General features: G+C 43.9%; 1 protein-coding gene across 1 annotated transcript in view; it reads right to left on the minus strand.

The window, feature by feature from the left end:
- The window catches only part of LOC126474854 (collagen alpha-1(XVIII) chain-like), a 513154-nt gene that overhangs the window by 93552 nt on the left and 399107 nt on the right, over positions 1-20495 (minus strand). Inside the window, exon 16 of the mRNA XM_050102334.1 lies at positions 19211-19303. Coding sequence (XP_049958291.1) covers positions 19211-19303 — 93 coding nt within the window. The remainder of the gene's footprint in view (positions 1-19210; positions 19304-20495) is intronic.

Here is a 20495-nt window from a genome sequence, read left to right on the forward strand (position 1 = left end):
TGGGCAAACTGAAACACGTAGCTGTTTCGAAACAAATGAAACAGTACAATGTAATGTTTCGATACGCTGTTTCGAAACAGTGAAACAGTTTGTGTTTTGTAATCTAATATCCCTACACATTTTATCATCTTGAATGTCTACTGTATAAGTATGTCCATATAAACACAAATGAGGTGCGAGAGCGCTAATCATATCGCAGAAAGTATGAAACTATCACTTAGGTGTCCTGGCAGTTTCGTATTTCCTGCAGCAAATGCGTTGCTTTCGTGTCGTGAGACATTCATACTTTTCAATTGGTTGAGGACAGCCATAGCTGAAGACAGAAGAATCACCACGAACGGGAGGTGGGAGCAAACTGCAGAAACAACGGATATGCAACTGGGATTCCCACATTCCGTTAGAATGGGTAATATACCCATCCCGCTAATTTCCATGCACACAAAGGTGTTTCGAACCGTTACTATAAATTCACCATGCTTCCCAGCCTTTCCCGTTCACCATTACACCATCAGTTATATATCAAACAGATTCCTTGCAATTATACGTACATCAAATTTATCTATATGTCTAATAACTGTCACTCTACGCCTTTTTTTATTCAAAATGTTGTAGGCTTACTTTCGTTTCTTAAGATGATTACTGCACATGAACAGAGAAGTGTATGTTATTAAAAAAGTGTAATTTAAGTAAATGGTTTTCACATACTTATTATTTTGAATGTGAATAGTATACGTTGTTTTATTGTTTGGTTAGTGTTTATTAAGCAGATGTTACGCCATTTCTGTATGGGACAGTCAGCTAGAAACGAAGCTTTATTTTCGGATATCTTAAGCCTCATGCTATTGCTTGTCAAAAAGATTTCGACACTCTTGAAAGTGTTTCATGAAGTGGTATGTTGTGCTTCAGTACCTGTGCCGAGCCCGAATCTCGTCCGACACAGAGCGGAATGAAACATCGCTGTTTCGATACAATTAGTCCGTTCCAAGCACAGGTGGACTGAAACAGCCTAATTTTGAAACAACGATACAGCTTCTGTGTCTGGCTCGAGATCGAATCTGGTCCAATTATCCGAGACAGGGGCGGAATGAAACACCACTGTTTCGAAACAGTGAACCATAGCCGTTCCGAAACACTTTAACAGTTCCGCGTATCGATACACTGTATCGAAACATAGAAACAATGGCCAAGTCTAGTACAATGTGTATGACAACGAGGAGCGAAAAACAAGAACGGAAGACCGAGAACGAATTGCTCAGATTGGAAAGAACATAACACAGGACTGCAGTCTCCCATTCCTCACTGTTCAATATACGGGGTGATTCAAAACTGACGTCTGCCTACATGCTCTCAAATGCAACCTTAAGATCTATGATTTCTTACTGAGTAGGAGAGTCTGTTTCTCCGTAGTGAAGATAAAGAAAGGTTCATAGCTTATGACGTATGCAATTTACAGTTTACAAATGAAAAAGATCGGTTTAGTAGTGGGATTAAAATACAGGTTGAAAAGATATCAAAGATTCATTGACGACATTGCTATTGTCACGGCGTAAAGTCAACCATCTTCCAGGATGACAACGTGACAGCGGCGGCCGCTATGTGAAAAGGACATAAGCGCCGTGCCCGACTGGTGGCGGTCCACTTCAATAGCGGCTTTAAGATGATCGACTTCGATAGCAGCATCAACGTTAGCGACTTCGTTAGGAATCTCTATGTAGCACAGACTTCAATTTGTCTATTCTGAAGAAGACGTTGTTTCCTATGTCGCCCTTTGCCTGTGACACTTCTTTCAAGGATAGGTACTGTAGTTTTCTTATTGTATGTAATAAAACTCATTAATACGAGTAATTTGATTGTTTGTCTAGAGAACCGAGTAGGCAGGATTCCAAGACACAACAGCTATCATCGGTGAAACTGAGCAAGATGATGAATGAAATGAACAGTCTAATCAGCACAGTAGTATCAGAGATCGTCTTTTATCTGTGGAAGAAATTTCAGGGAACGTATGTTTCGAGGGCAGATTTGTATGCACGTGAATCATGGACAGTCGATGCTGCTTCAGACGGATGTTTAAAATTTTATGCACTGATAACATAAGGAATGTGAAGGTTCTCCGCTGAAACGACGAGGGTGCAACATGGCGAAAACCCTGACAAAAAACAGCGGCAGGACCCTGGGACATGTGTCCCTGCATCAAGGAATAGTGACTGTGGCACTAGAGGGAGCTGTAGGTCACAAAAACTGCAGCCGGGGGTCGGAATGTGCGCGAAAGCAATTGATGACGTGCAAGTGCTACTCCGAGAAGAAAGGGTGGCAGAGGAGAGGAACTCGTGGCGAGCCGAAAATGGTTCAAATGGCTCTGAGCACTATGGGATTTAACTTCTGAGGTCATCAGTCCCCTAGAACTTAGAACTACTTAAACCTAACTAACCTAAGGACATCGCACACATCCATGCCCGAGGCAGGATTCGAACCTGCGACCGTAGCGGTCGCTCGGTTCCAGACTGTAGCGCCTAGAACCGCACGGCCACTACGGGCGCCGAGCCGAAAAAGAGGAGACAAAAGATTGATGATACGGACAGATCTACGCATAGTGTTAAACAATTGTAAATGAAGTTAAACGCATCGTTATAATCGTCGTCATAATAATGTAACCGAAAACCACAGCGCGTGTGCGATAGTCAGTTTGGCTTGGAGGGTCTAATTGTGAAGCGCATTCTCGCATTATGCACTACATGACCATACAAAGAGAAATATCGAAAAAGGTAAGATCAATGTACAGTTATGTCATATGAGTTTAGCTATATGAATGACTCGCGCGTCCCCCGTGTTTACCATGTTTTTGACAAATCGTCGTACTCATTGCTGACCTTCGTGGCGGTACGAACCAAGCGTCTCCATTCCCGACGGTTACCACCAGCTTCTCTCAAGCCCTGATGAGCAGGAAGAAGGGAAGTCTTCGTGCGCTCACCCCTCCACCTGCTAGGCTCTCTCCCCCTCGCTGTCTTCCGCTGGATCTACTCACCCGTGATTATATTTTCTAGATTTTCTCCATCTCTTCTCACGATGTGGCCAAGGAACTGAAGAGTTATTTGCTTGTCAAGAGAAGAAACGTAGCTGGTGACGATGAATTTCTCAAAGATACACTTACTACTTCTTCTTTCGACCTATTTTAGGTGCAGAATCCTGCGCAAGCACCAAAGCGCAAATATGCCAACAAACTCTGGCTTTCAGGATCCACGTTTCGCAACCGTAAAAGATGACAGGAAAGACCAGTGTTTCAACAAGACTGATCCCTGCACTGTTCGTTGTCGCTCTGTTCCGCCAGATGTCGTTGATCTTCTTCACGGCCTCCCGCCCTGGCGTGACTCGTCTTCGATCTTATCTTCACACTTCACGTGTTCAGATGGCTGACTCAAGGTAGATGAAAGAGTGCACGATTTCCCGTTCTTTTAATAGACCTGTGAGTTGGACCTGTGCTCCCGATCATTTGTCGTAAGTTTGGACTTGCCGAGACCCATGTTAACCTGTGCTTTACTCAACAACTACACAAGTTCATCTTCGCTACTGACTAAGAGCGCGATGTCATCTGTAATTCAGAGATTGTTAATAGTTCTTTCAGCATTTCTGACGCCTTTACTCCAGCCACTAAGAAATATGTTACATTCGAAACCAAGTAAACGGTATATACATGGACCGGTGATCCCAAAGTTAGTCACATTGCACCAGCCAACGAGGACTACCTTGGTTACATGGCGCGCAGTACCTGTAATTCTGTTTGTTTACGCAACCGACTAGGTGGAAATGTGCCTCATGCAACATCAGCGCCTTGTTTCGCACCTAGGGTAGGTTACTAAAATTTCCAGAAAGTGCAAGGCGAAGGTTTGTCGGGCAATTTTGTGTTGTTCGTTTGATTGCTGTTCGACCCGCAATTTGTAGTGGTGAAAGTGCAACTTATCACTGATGATGTGCCGCAGGGAACGATCTGAAACTGTTGGCGCCAGGACACGTCAGACAGCGGAATGGCGGGGCTTCCGACACAGCTTGACGCGCCTCCTGCGCTGGCTCCGCTGTCCACTGTGTTCTTCATCGCTCTGGACTTCTCTTTCGCACAAAATGCAGTAGTCCTAAATCATCACACCCACCGTACAACCGTTAGTTGTCAAACCGGGACTGTCACATACTTTCAGCTCGAAATGGTAACGAGAGAGTCGCTAAAGTGTGGTTGGGAGACCTTATTTCAGAAGTACGCTTCGACAGCGAATGTTCGATACGATGAACTCCACTATGCTGCAATTACAAATGGCAGTCCTGCCTCAATGCATCACGCGCATACTTATTTCGCGCAGTTAGAACAGCGGCGCTTCATTCTGCCGGACCCTGCACAGCGCTCCCGGTTTTCCGACATTCTCGTTGTATATACGTTTGATGCATTTATCGTGATGTTGACTGTTAGATGGTAAATTCAGCTCTTCACAATCAACACTCCCTCTAGAGTATCCATTATTATGCTGTCTCCTCTCATCCAGTCTTATAGCCCATTTCTTGTCCGCCATAACAGTTTCCAGTATTTGTCTTTTCTCGTTAATACAACCTCACTCATTACTTTATCTGTGCATTACACAACATCCGGTTTCTCTAGATTCACATATCAGAAGTCCCTTAGGATTTATCCTCTCTCAATGCTTCGGAACCATACGGGCCGACACTCCGTAGAAAACACTTCGCAAATCTTTCACTTAATTTTTAAGCTGACAGACCAGAGAAAATACTCCTCCTTTTGTAATAGACACCCCTTTTTTTCTTTCTTGATTACATGTTACTGGCAATTTTGCAACCTAGGTGTCTGGATTTATTAACCTGTTACATTAACTTATCTGTAAGTGAGTAACCGAGAAATACGTAAGGGGATAGCAGAAACTTTCGAGACTAGCTCTATTAACCCTCCAGCAGATCACAGTACAAGTCTGCCAGCAAAGGCACACGGAGCACCGACCTTGACAAGATGGTCACCTGACACGAGGCATCCAGTTGCAGCTGGTGCTATTTTGACAACGTTTGTTAACACTCCTGTGATCTCAGAGTCGGCGGCAAGTTGTAACAAGGAGCGAACGTGATATTCTGTACTAAACTGGGGAAATCCGCTACAGAGGTGCATGTCACGATTCGGCAAGTACACATCGATTTCGTAACGTGTAGTACGAGGTGTCTTGAGCGGCACGCCCTCTTCTCGAGCGGAAGAACATCTTCGGAAGATAACGAGACCTTGCACAAGCGAGATGCGAGGAAATGTCGAAAGTAGTCAGCATCTTGTTCACGAGGACCGTCGGTGAACGATCCGTAACATTGCCGCCCATGTGGGCGTCTCGTATGGAACAGTGCACGCAGTACATAAGCGGAATCTCAAGATGCGGCGTATTGCCACCAAGTACGTCGCCACGACTAGGGTGATGAGGCCCTGAGCGAAAGCAACAAACTGTACGGAGAAGGAGCCCATCTTCTTCACTACCGAAAGAGGCGAGGCATCTCTGCTGCGCGGCCAAAAATATGCTCATGATCTTTCTCGACAATGGGAGCCCTTCGCGTCACGAAATCATATCCGGAGGCCAGACTGTGAGTAGAGAGTTCTACCGGCAGGGTTTAAGACGTCCGAGGCCGGAGTTATGCCTCGCGAAAGAGTGGCTCCTCCACGACTACTACACGCCCTGTCACCGCGCACCCTTCACAGGCGAGGTTCTCGTCAGAAACAAGATTATCGCACTTCCGTTCCCACACTACTCGCCAGATTTGGCCCCTGCGGACTTCGCCACATTCGCGAAGCAAAGATACAGCACAAAGGTCGCCGTTTTGCTACCACTGTGGAAGTCCAGCTCGGCTTCCGGAGGGCGATTGGTATAATATTTTGGGGTAAATCTTCAAGTCAAACAAAAGTTTTCAGAGTCCAAAAGCGTGCAATATTATTTGTGGAGTAAATTCACGGACGTCCTGTGGAAACCTCTTCAAAGAACTGGGTATACTAACTACTGCCTCTCAGTATATTTACTCCTTAACGAAATTTGACCTAAATAATATATCTCTGTTTCCAACAAACAGCTCAGTTCATACATACAATACCAGGAACAAAAATGATCTGCACAAGGACTTAAAAGCACTTACTTTAGTTCAAAAAGGGGTCCACTACTCAGGAACACTGATCTTCAATCATTTGCCAGCAAACATAAAAAATTTAGTTACAAGTAAAGATCAGTTTAAAAGGGGCCTGAAAGACTTACTACTGGCCAAATCCTTCTACTCCATTGACGAATTTTTTAATAGAAACAAATTATATATTGTATATATTCATACTATTAGTATTGTTATTTCAGCTTTAAAAAAATTGACATGTTCCATATCCACGAGGATCTCCTCAGCATGGATCTATGGAACGAAAAAGTAATCTAATCTAATCTAATCTAAACGCTTCGCAAAGGAGATTTCGAGGACAAGTTTCAGCTGAGAACTCTGTATTGCAGCACAAGGTGACCATTTGGAAGGTGAGAGCGTGTTAACGTAGATATGTAATTAAGTACTTTGTTATAAACGGAGACAGCCTAGAAACTCCGTACGTACCACTCTCTTAACTGCCGCGAAAACGAGATTTAACTAAAGACAAATCGCACAGAAGCATCTGGGCAGTCAATTTTGACCGTGAAGAAACCCTAATATCCTGTACAGAGGCAAGTATATCCTGCTACGCACATCACAGCTGTTTGTGGCCGTAGTTGTTGAGAAACTATCTGTAGTCTGAAGGAGACGGGAGTTTAAATAATATGTGTAATTATGATACAGAAGTACGTACGCCGCTGGACAGAGCGGAAGTGACAGTAGTATGTGGGAAATCTCACAGCTGGTAACACGAAGTAAAAAGCGAGAGCGACTGCAACAGTGTGTACAGTGGCGGCATGCGCTGCAGCGGGTTAGGCTGCGAGAAACGGCGCCGACGGAATTTTTCCGCCGTCTCCCACCAGCTCAGTTATTAGTCGCAATTACGAGAGTATTAATTTCCCTCGCCGCCGAAAGCGGGCGAAATTCATTAGCGGCCGTTGGCACCCGGCTGAGCGCCTGCTAGCCCGAGTCGGCCGACAGTGGAACTCCGCGGGTAAACTGTAATGGTGAATTATGGCCCTCAAAAGGCAAAAATTCAGTCGTTAATTTAATGGCCGGCCCGGTCCCCAAGGAGGCGCCGCAGACGGAGCGATACATTTTTTAAAAAGCCGCGTGCGATCTTGTATAATTATGCGTACGTACGCAATGCACTTGTCCCCTCTTCCTGTCTCGCCTCCAGGCCGCTTCTTTCGCCATTTGTCTTCCTCATATTCTCTCTCTCTCTCTCTCTCTCTCTCTCTCTCTCTCCCTTAGCGTTGGTACTTTCGAGAGCATTCGACGTCATTTGCGCGACGGCCACATTAAGCAGATACGCTCTCCACTGAGGACAGTAATTATGAGACGAGGTCGTTGGCGTAACTTCGCACCTCGGTCAAAATTTTCTTTCCCTCTGTCGGCAATAATTTTGAGTGCTCAGCCACAGACCTACCTCGCAGAAAGAGTAAACCTTGTTCGTCGTCGATACACTTACAAACACTAACACACAGACACCCACATGCAGAAGACACGCATGTATACACACACACAACACACACTCCCACACACTCACACACACACACACACACGTATGTACTCTTGGAAATGGATGATCCGTCATCAGGTAACAGTCCTCATTTGCTGAAAGTGCTGGAGGATTTTTTTTTTTTTTTTCGTCTACGGTGGTATTCCTCGGAGACCAAGATTCGCCGACGAGGAACTAGGTCACTAGTGGTGTGGCTGACACATTACCGGCACGCGCAGTTTCTGACGTGCTGCACCGCTGGGACATCGACTCCCACGCGCGCCAGAACAGAAGTAACAGAACGTCTGCGCCCCGGCAGTGACTCTCTATTATGTAAGCCCAATCCTCAATGGAGATAATCTCGAAAAAATAATCCGGTACGTATTGAGATTGAGCAAAAATGAGTTTTTAGTGTAATTAAGGAGCTGCAGTGTAGCGCTGCTTCACAACTTCAGTGACCGACGAGATGGCACGCTTCCAACTGCTGCCCAGCGGTTAAAAGTGAGTACTTTGAACGTAGTCGGGAGGGAGTGCAGAAAGAGGTTCCTGCCAATTTCGGTACTGCTATGTTCCTGTTAGCAACGTGAGTGCAGCTTTGGATGAGTGTCTCAGCAGGGCACAAAACATCGTCGCTACTTGTGCTCGTCCCCATGCTCTCTTCATGCTTCCAAACATATTTACAGAAGATGTCAAGTCCAAATTTGTACAGTCGTTATCTCAGAATAATCTCTGCTCCTGCAATCGAACCCAACACGGAACGGGTAGTGAAAATTCTGGTCGGGTGGAACTGACTGTAAACGCTCGTGTGCGTTACACCTTTTGTTTGATATTCAGCGTACGTGACTGTCACACGGAACGCCTACTTCACCTCAGCGCGCGTGTGCCGCAGTACTTGTGACAGACAGCGCGTACCGTTCCACTGAGCGCACCATAATCGCAACACAAGATAACGCTCGCTGCTACCTTTCTTAAAACAAAAACTTACCGACTACCTGCTACTGCTGCTCGCTCTCGAACAAGGTAATCCTGTACGCAGAATTACATCTACATCTACATCATACTCCGCAAGCCACTTATTTGTGTGTGGAGGAGGGTACTTTCGGTACCACTGTCTGACCCCTCCAACCCTGTTCCACTCGCGAATAGTGCGTGGGAAGAATGATTGTCGGTAAGCCTCTGTATTGGCTCTAATTCTCGAGTTTTCTCCACATGATCAACACGCGAGATTGTCCGACGCCTCCTGAAAAGTGCTGTCCCGAAATTTCAGTAGTAATCTCTCCCCAATGCACAACGCCTCTCTTGTAACGTCTGCCAGTGCAGTTTGTTTAGCGTCTCCGTAACACTCTCTCGCCAGCTAAACGATCCCGTGACGAAACGCGCCGCTCTTCGTTGGATCTACTCTGTCTCCTAGATGAACAATACTCAATAATCTGGCGAACAAGCGCCTTATAAGCCACTTCTTTCGTGGATGAGTTCCTTAAGGTTCTTCGGATCTGCTTTTCCCACTATCTGTTTTATGTAGTCAATCCACTTAAGGTCGCTCTGGATAGTTACGCCTAGATATTTTGCGCCAGACGCCGTCTCTATTTCTACATCAACATCCATACTCCGCAAGCCACCTGACGGTGTGTGGCGGAGGGTACCCTGAGTACCTCTATCGGTTCTCCCTTCTGTTCCAGTCTCGTATTGTTCGTGGAAATAAGGATTGTCGGTATGCCTCTGTGTGGGCTCTAATATCACCGATTTTATCCTCACGGTCTGTTAGCGAGATATACGTAGGAGGGAGCAATATACTGCTTGACTCCTCGGTGAAGGTATGTTCTCGAAACTTCAACAAAAGCCCGTACCGAGCTACTGAGCGTCTCTCTTGCAGAGTCTTCCACTGGAGTTTCTCTATCATCTCCGTAACGCTTTCGCGATTACTAAATGATCCTGTAACGAAGCTGGCAGCTCTCCGTTGGATCTTCTCTTTCTATCAACCCTATCTGGTACGGATCCCACACCGGTGAGCAGTATTCAAGAAGTCTCCATTTGTTTAACATCAATACTGTAGCTGTACAGTAATGGATTTCTTTTCCTATGTATGCGCAATGCGTTACATTTATTTACGTTCAGGCTCAACTACCAGACCCTGCACCACTCATCGATTCTCTGCAGGTCGTTCTGTAAATTCTTACTAGCTTCTGGCGTTGCTGCTTTGGTATAGACAACTGCATCATCTACAACTAGCCTTATAGAGCGTCCTACGCATTCTACTAGAACCTTTTATTCATATATCGTAAACAGCAACGGTCCTATCACTTTTCCCTGTGGTACTCCAGGTATTACCTTTACATCGGTCGATGTTTGTTTCCGTAAAGAGCGGCGTGTCGAGTTCTGTCTGCAAGAAAGTCTTGAATCCAATCGCAAGTCTGCTCCGATACTCCGTAAGCTCGTATTTTTTTCCCATTAAACGGCAATGTGGGACAGTGTCAAATGCCTTACTGAAATCAAGGAACACAGCATCAACATCAGAGCAGTTGTTTATTGTGCTCTGGGTCTCAGGGAGGAACAGAGCGAGCTGTGTTTCGCAGGATCTCTGTTTGTGGAATCCATGTTGATTTTTATAGTGGAGATGTTCATTTTCCAAGAATTTCATAATTCTTCCGCATAAAACATGTTCCATAATTCTGCAACAGATTGACTTCAACGATAGAAGCTATAATTGTGTGGATATGTCTTACGGCCTTTCTTAAAAACGAGAATGACCTGCGCTTTTTTCCTATCGTTAGGTACCTTCTGTTGCTCAAGCGATCTACGATAAATTACTGCTAGAAGGGCTGCAACTTATTTCGTATTATCTTTATAGAATTTTATAGGCATCTCATCTGGTCTTGACTACTTTCCACTACTAAGCGATTGTAGTTGCTTTTCCTTTCCGCCATCGTTTATCTCAGTATCTACCATTTCGACGTTCGTACGACGGTTGAGTAGGGGCAGTGTTGCGATGTTCCGCGGTGAAACAACTTCGGAGGACCGAATTCAGTATTTCGGCCTTCTCTCTGTTTCTTTGCTGGTGTGGTCGCTGAGAGAATGAATAGCTGATTTTGACCCACTTACTGATTGTATGTACGAACAAAATCTCTTTAGGTTTTTATTCAGGTCGGTTGACAACGTCTTACTTTCAAAATCATTGAACGCTTCTCTCGCCGCTCTCCTTACGCTCATTTTCGCTTCGTTCAGCTTTAGTTTGGCAGCTAGGTTTTTACTTCTCTTGAATCTGAGATGAAGTGCTCTTTATTTACGTAGCGCTTTTCTAACACGGCTATTAAACCATGGTGGATATTTCCTATCCCTTAAAACCTTACCCGGAACATACTTGTCTAGGGCATATTGAACGATGTCTTTGTATTTTTTCCATTTGATCTCCACATCTTTGTCCACATCACCGAATATTTTATGCTGACTGGTGAGATATTCAGAAGTTGTATCCTATTATCCTTGCTTAGCAAATATATCTTTCCTGTCTTTCTTAACATTCCCTGTAATACCTGTCGTCATAGATACTGTCACAGCCTTACGATCACTGATACCTTCCTCTACGTCGACTGCTTCGTTAAGTTCAGGTGTGTTTGTTACCAGGATGTCTAAGACGTTACCGTCACGATTTGGTTGTCTAACTTACTGTTCAAGTCAATTTTCGAACAAGACATCCAGAACAATGCAATACGAATCGCTGTCTCTGTCACCAGTTTTGGTGGCATAACACTCCCAGTCTGTACCTGGCAAGTTGAAGTAATCCCCTATTACAACGGTATGATCTGGAAAATTACTAATGATATTCTGCAAGTTCGCTCTACAACTACAGGTCCTGACCCAGGTAGTCTATAAAAGCATCCGATCACCATTTATGACCGTTCTTTGATACTCAGTTTCACCCAGATTAATTCACATTCGAAGTCCGTGATAACGTCGCTAGATTTTATCGAATTTTTTACTGCAATAAATTAGGTGTTATGTTGATTAACACAAAGATGAAGTACTTTTGTCACCCTCGTAACTGTTTCCTTAAAACTTCTGTGAAAGAGTTAAGCATATTCCACCTTCTCCTAGGTGCAGTGATTTTTCTTTCCGTTTCTCGGTCACGGCCCTCTCTCTCCCCAACTCGTTATCATTACTGTTCTGCCACATAGCTCTTCTCCCACCCCCCTTTCCTATTATATGTACAGTGTAGTCAGAAAGAGTGTTGCAGGGTAGCTTCGGATGAGAAATAACTGTTAAGAAAAAATTCGAATCATTGCGCCATTTCCGAGTTAATTAGCATCCAGGTTGGCCGATCTGCCCGTTGCGCGCGCATATTCCAGCGGCCCGCCGGAAGTGGTGTTCGCCAAACGTGTTATTCCGTGGGTTCCCTACGACCAAACAATAGAGCGATACGAAAATTGGAATTGGGACGATAGTAAGGAACGAACCCGAGGCAAATACTGGGCAGTCTCGTGCACTATCACCTACGCTACGAGAACAACTGGCACTAATTGTATCTGGGAGGCGGTTTGAATTTGTGCGTGCATCGATCTGATTGGGTAACTTCGACGCTAACTAACTCGAGAACGGCTCAAAGTAACGAATTTTTTTCTTAACAATTTTTTCTCAGTACCCCCTACCCTGCAACGCACTTACCACAAGCTTTACATTCTGTTCACTCTGTTTCTGATCCCTTAATGGAAGGCTGTGGTAACGCTGCGCTGAAAAAGGACAGTTGCAAACCCCAGGGGGAAAAAGAAGCTGGAAGACGGTGAGAGTAAGAGGAAAGTAAGAAATGAAGAGAAACAACATTCTGAGCTGGAGAACAAGAACGGGGAAGCAGTACCGAGTGGCCGCAAAAGAAGATAAAGATGATCGGGAGAAAGGGAGAAACAGCAGAGTGATAGGAGATATTGGATGTTTCCCGAATTTGAGGAGGCGACGGCGACGGTAATTAAAATAATCAGTTTACTGGTACATTGAAATCAGTACAGACACGTGGTAAAGAAATTGATAAGTTATGCTTCATCCGCGAAGGAGCAGATGTACCAATGAACTGTGGTACAGGTTTGTTGGTTCTTGTGCTTGCAATCGTGCTGTGCTGCAAGTGCTGGTGAAAAAACCCCGAGATTATGTCTGGGATGACCGCTTTCCGGGGAACTAACGTTCTAAAAATTGTTCGGATGTGGCAATGAAATGTTTTGTACATTCCAAACTTCGATGAATGCGTCAAAATAAAATTTTTGCGTATGTGCGAAGTATTCCCCGACTTTCCTCCATGGAAAATTTTTCTGACTGTTTGGTATAAATTACCTGTTGTCTTCGGCAGCTCGTTAAAGAGTCATTATGTTTCGTTTTATTTCTTACACTCATTTATCTCTGTGTCTGTATTGCACTGGAAACATCTGTGCGGCAGTGAAAATGTTTGCCGCCTGCACTTCGAGTCAGTTCTGGAAACAAACCTGTTCCACTGACGCACGTCACTCGCGTTCGACTACACTAGTGCGCACTTCACCCTTCGACCTCGAACTTTCCCCCAGTACAGCTGGCTACATGGCTCAGAAGAATTACAAAATGAAGATGAGCGACAAACGGTAGCTAATTGTGCACGAGGAAACATCACTAATCGTTATCAACGCAATAGATCGTATGAAAATGTTTCTAATGTAGGAGTAATGTCGCACTGTTATATTTCAACATTATTCCTCCATTCAGGAACAGTTATCTTGTAACAGAATATTATAGAGCGTATGGTTGTAAGACGTGCGTTATTATTTGAGAATATTTTGTCTTATTTTGTACATAAAATGCTATATACGATGAGTTTGCTGTGAGTTCTATACTGTCCTGCACGCTAGGCCCCCTCATTCCGCACGATTATTGAGAACTGCATCCATTTGATCCTGCTTATTGTATTCGAGCCTTGGGCTCCCTCTACAATTCCTACCCTGTACATTTCCCTCCATTCACTGACGTCGCAGGAGGTGTCCTATCAACTGATCATTTCTCTTAGATAAGCTGTGTCACAAATTCCTCAACTCTTTTTTCCCCAGTTCAAACTAGTACCGCCTCCTCATTCTTCTGTAGCACAACTAACAAAAATTTATATTCTCTTCTTGTCTGAGCTGCCTATCGTCCACGTTTCTGTTCCAGTCAGGACTACACTCCATACAAGTACCTTCAGTAAAGATAACCTGACTTTTAAATTTATATTCATTGTTAAGAAATTTCTCTTTTTGCCGCCTCCAGTATGCATTTTACTCCTCACGTACTTCGGCTATTTTTAGCTATTTTGCTGTCCTAGTAGCAAAAGTTATCGACTGATTTTACTGTCTCACTTCATCTGATTTAAGCCGACTGTATTTCATTAGGTTTGTTTAACTTTTGTTGGTGTTAATCTCATAATCTCTTTTTCAAGCCGCTATAAGCTCCGTTCAACTGTTCTTGTAAGTCCTTCTCCGGCTCTGACAGAATGACAATGCCATCAGCAGACCTCCAAATTTTTATACCGTATCCGTGAACAGCAATTCTCCTTCCAAATTTCTCCGTAGTTTCCATGCTGCTTGCACAATGTGCAGACTCAACAACATTAGAGAGAAGCTATAGCCCAGTCTCAATCGTTTCTCAACTACTACTTCCCTTTCACGTTCTTCGATTCTTGTAACTGCAGTCTTTTCTGTTCAAGTTGTAGGTAACTTCTCGCTCCTTGTATTCTTCCTCTGCTACTTTCATAAATTTAAAAATTAAATTTTGGAAAAATACTCAAAGTTCCATGAAATGAATTTTTTGAAAGTAATAAATAAAAAGGATCATTGAAACATTTGACATACCTTTGAAATAGCTCGAGGTCATGGAACAATTGCCATATGCACCCTTCAAAATTTTGCGGTTCTAGGTTAAACATTGACTTTCATACTCTCAGCTGGCATCTCATTTGTTGTACATGTGCGCATGATTTCGAGCATCATTCAAAGGCGTGTCAGACATTTCTCAAATGTATTTCATTATTTACTTGCAGATAAATCGTTTCATTATTATTAAGAGTATACAGATCAAGAGAAAGCGGAGAAGTGTCAGTTTGTGCTGTAATTTGATATTCATTTCATTTTTTTTTCAATACGAAAGAAAGAATTCCGCGATTTCTACACCAATACAACTTTTTATGTGTAGTAAAGTTCTAGAAGAGATGAACTTCTTTAATATTTGATTTAAATAGCTAGTAGAATCTGTTAATGAGCTACTTCAATTTTCCCTTATACGCTGCTCAGTTTAGTTCTCCATTTGTCCATTTGCGACTCTTCGTTCGTCTATGAAAATTCCTGTGGTAATTTTCCTTCATATCACTAATTAAATTCTCCTCAGTTCCCTGACTGCTTCCAAGCAATTAAACGCACTTTGCGAAACTGGACCTCACGCTGGTCAATGTGGTACCAAATTTATCGATTGCTGGCTATGAGAATTCCAAAAAAGTCCATTGTGTAATTTGTAGTCTTCTTCTCGCTCCGTTCAAACATTCAAAGAGAAAAGACATTATAGTACTAAGTCGTGATATATTATTTTGAAAACACTGTCTTATTTTATTACTTAAGAAACTATATGCTGCAATTAAAATTTATTAAGGCAATGCACTTTTCATTTATTGAAAATTCATATGTTTGCCACATGTACAGGATGTGGAAAAACCACTTATACACAACTTATTGTTTAGGAGAGATAAAAGGGAACACTTTACAACGTGATGAAAATGGCTCCCCGCTAGCGGCCGAGGAAGATCTTGACAGTGACATTTACATTCGGTGTTCAAACTTCCGTGTGATGAACGTTACTTTGAAGGTGTTGTTACTCTTTTGTCGTTTTCCATTAATGGTCAAGTGGAATCTGCGTGGTAATGATTGTCTAACACGGTCAAAACACCTACATCTCTGTGAATACTCTTCACTTCACACTTAAGTGCCAGGCAGCGGGTTCATAGAATCGCTTTCGCGTGATTTGTTTCTGTTCCATTATCGAACACCACGCGGGGAAAACTATCACTCATATCTTTCTGAGCGAACTCTGATTTCTATGATCATTTCTCGCTATGTAGTTGGGCATTAACAAAATATTTTCGCATTCTGGGAAAAAGTTGGAGATTGAAATTTTGTGAAAAGATCTTTAGTGATTGCCGCCCCAACTCGCGTATCACATTCCTCAGATTCTCTCCCCTATTCCGCGATAATACAAACCGAGATTTACTTCTTTGAAGTTATTCGATGTACCGTGTTAATCCTAGCTGGCACGAAACCCATTCCGCACAGCAATACTATCGTAGAAAACGGATAAACGTAGAGTAGGCAGCGTCTTTAGCGGATTTGTTGCATTTTCTAAGTATTCTGCTAATGAAATGTAGTCTTCGTTTTCCCTTGTTCACAACGTTATCTATGTGATAGTTACAATCTAAGTCACTCGTAATTGCTGAATTGATAGTCTTTAGATTCGTGTGATTTATCATGCAACCGAAATTTAAGAGGTTCCTCTTAGCACTGATGCGAATGACCTGCTCTCTTCGTTATTTAGGGATAATTGTTAATTTATGTGAGCTATAACTTTTGTTTTGCTCTATTATTTTCCGTCAGTTACTATGAAGTGTAACATTTCTGCAGGAAAGCACGAATCTAGTTGCACGCAGTGACTTGTGACTTGTGACGAACGATATCAACAGACGTCTGAAAATCTAGAGAAATGTAATGAGTTTGAGATGCCCTGGCGATAGCACTCATTACTTCGTTGTGTTTCACAAGAGCGATATTTTACGAATCCGTGCTATGTGTCAATAGATTGTTACTTTCGAGCTAATTCACAATGTTTGACCACAGTGTATGTTCCAAAATCCTGCTGCAGGTCAAAGTGGATGATAATGATCTATAATTCAGCAACTCACTCATGTTTCATTTCTCGAGTATTGGTGTGACTTATGCCACTTTCCAGCCTTTAGGCACGGGTCTTCCGTCGAGCGAAGAATTGTCTATGATTCCTAAACAGGAGTCAAACATATGTTTCACGAATAACGGCTTCAGCTTCAGCCAAACGTGCGGGAATCTCTTCTGGAGCATATGTCAGTGACTAGTACACCAAGTGCTTCAGCTCACACAACACGAAGAAATCCTTACGATGTGAGCAACACATCTGAAACAATAATCATCGTCAGCCTTTGATGGCGACACACTGCACGTGTAACTACAGTGTTACAAACCGGAAATCTTCCTTGTTGTCTTCTCTAAAAACTTTCAACTTCCGTTGTTGTTATTGCTGTGGTCTTCAGTCCTGAGACTGGTTTGATGCAGCTCTCCATGCTACTCTATCCTGTGCAAGCTTCTTCATCTCCCAGTACCTACTGCAGCCTACATCCTTCTGAATGTGCTTAGTGTATTCTCTTGGTCTCCCTCTACGATTTTTACCCTCCACGCTGCCATCCAGTGCTAAATTGGTGATCCCTTGATGCCTCAGAACATGTCCTACCAACCGGTCCCTTCTTCTAGTCAAGTTGTGCCACAAAGTTCTCCCTAATCCTATTCAATACCTCCTCATTAGTTATATGATCTACCCATCTAATCTTCAGCATTCTCCTACAGTCCCACATTTCGAAAGCTTCTATTCTCTTCTTGTCCAAACTAGTTTTCGTCCATTTTTCCTTCCATACATGGCTACACTCCATACAAATACTTTCAGAAACGACTTCCTGACACTTAAATCTATACTCGATGTTGACAAATTTCTCTGCTTCAGAAACGCTTCCCTTGCCATTGCCAGTCTACATTTTATATCCTCTCTACTTCGACCATCATCAGTTAATTTGTGCCGGCCGGAGTGGCCGTGCAGATCTAGGCGCTACAGTCTGGAGCCGCGAGACCGCTACGGTCGCAGGTTCGAATCCTGCCTCGGGCATGGATGTGTGTGTTGTCCTTAGGTTAGTTAGGTTTAAGCAGTTCTAAGTTCTAGGGGACTGATGACCTCAGAAGTTGAGTCCCATAGTGCTCAGAGCCATTTGAACCATTTGTCAGTTAATTTGCTCCCCAAATAGCAAAACTCCTTTACTACTTTAAGTATCTCATTTCCTAATCTAATTCCCTCAGCATCACCCAACTTAATTCGATTACATTCCATTATCCTCGTTTTGCTTTTGTTGATGTTCATCTTATATCCTCCTTTCAAGACACCATCCATTCCGTTCAACTGCTCTTCTACGTCCTTTGCTGTCTCTGACAGAAATACAATGTCATCGGCGAACTTTAAAGTTTTTATTTCTTCTCCATGGATTTCAATACCTACTCCGAATTTTTCTTTTGTTTTTGTTGTGTCTAGACAAGACAGCCTAGACACAATGAGAGGAAGCCGAAAGGCACGCGCTAAGCTAAAGCAGGGTGCGTGAGGTCTGAAACAGGATATGTTATGAATGCTATAAAGAAAAGTACGTAGCTTCTGGAATACTTAACTTTAATCCATCCTTTTGGTACATCTGGAGATTGTGGCGATACAAGTGAGACTCTTTAGATACATGCAGTGTTACTAATGGCGCCTTGCTAGGTCGTAGCCATTGACTTAGCTGAAGGCTATTCTAACTATCTGCTCGGCAAAGGAGCGAGGCTTCGTCAGTGTAGTCGCTAGCTACGTCGTCCGTACAACTGGGGCGAGTGCTAGTCCGTATCTCGAGACCTGCCTTGTGGTGGCGCTCGGTCTGCGATCCCTGACAGTGGCGACACGCGGGTCCGACATGTACTAATGGACCGCGGCCGATTTAAAACTACCACCTAGCAAGTGTGGTGTCTGGCGGTGACACCACAGTTTTCTTTACTGTCCGCTCAATATACAGATTGAATAACATCGGGGAGAGGCTACAACCCTGTGTCACTCCATTCCCAATCACTGCTACCCTTTCATGCCCCTCGACTCTTATAACAGCCATCCGGTTTCTGTAAAATTGTAAATAGCCTTTCGCTCCGTGTATTTTATCCATGCCATCTTTAGAATTTGAAAGAGAGCATTCCAGTCAACATTGTCAAATGCTTTACCTAAGTCTACAAATGGTAGAAACGTAGGATTGCCTTTCCTTAATCCAGCTTCTAAGGCAAGTCGTAGGGTCAGTATTGCCTCATGTGTTCCAATATTTCTACGGAATCCAAACTGATCAACTTTTGTATAAGTAGCTTTTTTCCGCACTCTATATATGTGGTAGTAAAACATATAGTGCTGATGGTAATAGGGAAGCTACTGTGTGTGTGTGGGGGGGGGGGGGGGGGGGAGGCGGCTGAACTTGGCTTAAACTGCTCTAGTAGTTCCAGAGCTGTGCTGGAGCGTATACGCACACACTCATACTTACACACACACACACACACACACACACGCACACACACACACACAAATCGTTTTTTTGTGCATGGTATTGTAAACAAACATGAGGCAGAGTGAAGTGAAGTGTGTAGAGGGTAAGTGGTTGCGGGATGTAGGAGAGATTGGAGACAATTGGTAGGGCGCGCGGCAGCAGATGGACAGCCGCGCAGTGCGGCGGCGCGCCAGCTGGGTACCGACCGCGACGTACTGCCAGCCTGCGGCGACGCGCACCAGCAGCGCCTGCTCGTCCATGACGTACGCCAGCGTGCCCACGGGGCTGGCCGCCGTCATCTGCAACACGGACACGGACACGCGGTCACCACACTCTGCCCTTCTTTCGCGCCGCCACGATGTAAACACTGCACACTGCAGTCCGCCGACTGCGTGTACACACAGAGTACAGAGCTGCTCTGCTATACCCCAACGTCCCTACACTGTATTACAGCTCATCGTCCACTTTCCACGATTGCTACGGAAAGGAAGCTCTGCAATAAGGAAAGGCATAAAATCCCCGAATTTTTTAAAAAGTGACAACAACGGAAAAACGCTAAATGTGAACATTTATTGTTAGCCTTTACCCAGAATTATCGAATGAAACAACAAGCTTAGTACGATAATGATGCAAAATAAGGAAATGAATTAAAATTTGTATCACAGTCGAGACTCGAACCCCCATCCCCTCGTTTACCGAGCCAGAAATACTGACCACTACTCCACCACATTACTACAGTTAGCATCGCCACACGAACTATCCAAGTCTAGTGCCGTCCCCAACACAAACTTCAATTCATATCTTCAGTTTATTTTCTTCCTGAATCGTCACTATTACCAGGGCTCTCCGGTATTGCAATCGCAATCCAACGTTGGACTTAATGGCGTAATGGGGAAGTCCTGTACCTTGGGTGATATAATAGATATACAGCGTGAGTCGCGTAACACGTAACACCCTCTTTATTCCGGGGGCGATTGCACGTATCGGCATTCGGTTTTCGGCGAATCATAACGGACTATGGGGCACATACGTTGGCACATGCACAATAATCACAACGTTCATATTGACCGAGATAATGAGGCAAGTACATGTTTTTTTAATGGGACGCTATACTTTTTTACCGTCATTCGAACGCTCTGGAAAAGGCGCGTGTATTGATGTAATGCATGTTGCTATTGTGATTCAAACTTTCCTTAAAAGAGGGCGGATGAGGATGTACCTACGCAGCGTAGGCCGTGTGTGCTGCACAGAGCACGGAAACTCGGCCTGCGGGTCGCCCGAGGCGTGTTTACAGTCTGCAGCCGCTTTCGACCGCCTCGACCTTCAATCGTACAATATTTCCCAGCGTCTTTTAAGCGAAGTTTGAATCACAATTGCAAGATGGGTTACATCGCTATATGCGCCTTTTTTCCAGAGCGTTCGAATGATGGTAAAAAATGTATAGCGTCCCATTTAAAAAACATGTACTTGCCTCATTATCTCGGTCGATAT

Source organism: Schistocerca serialis, chromosome 4, assembly GCF_023864345.2.
Source record: "Schistocerca serialis cubense isolate TAMUIC-IGC-003099 chromosome 4, iqSchSeri2.2, whole genome shotgun sequence".
In the NCBI taxonomy this organism is placed as follows: domain Eukaryota; kingdom Metazoa; phylum Arthropoda; class Insecta; order Orthoptera; family Acrididae; genus Schistocerca; species Schistocerca serialis.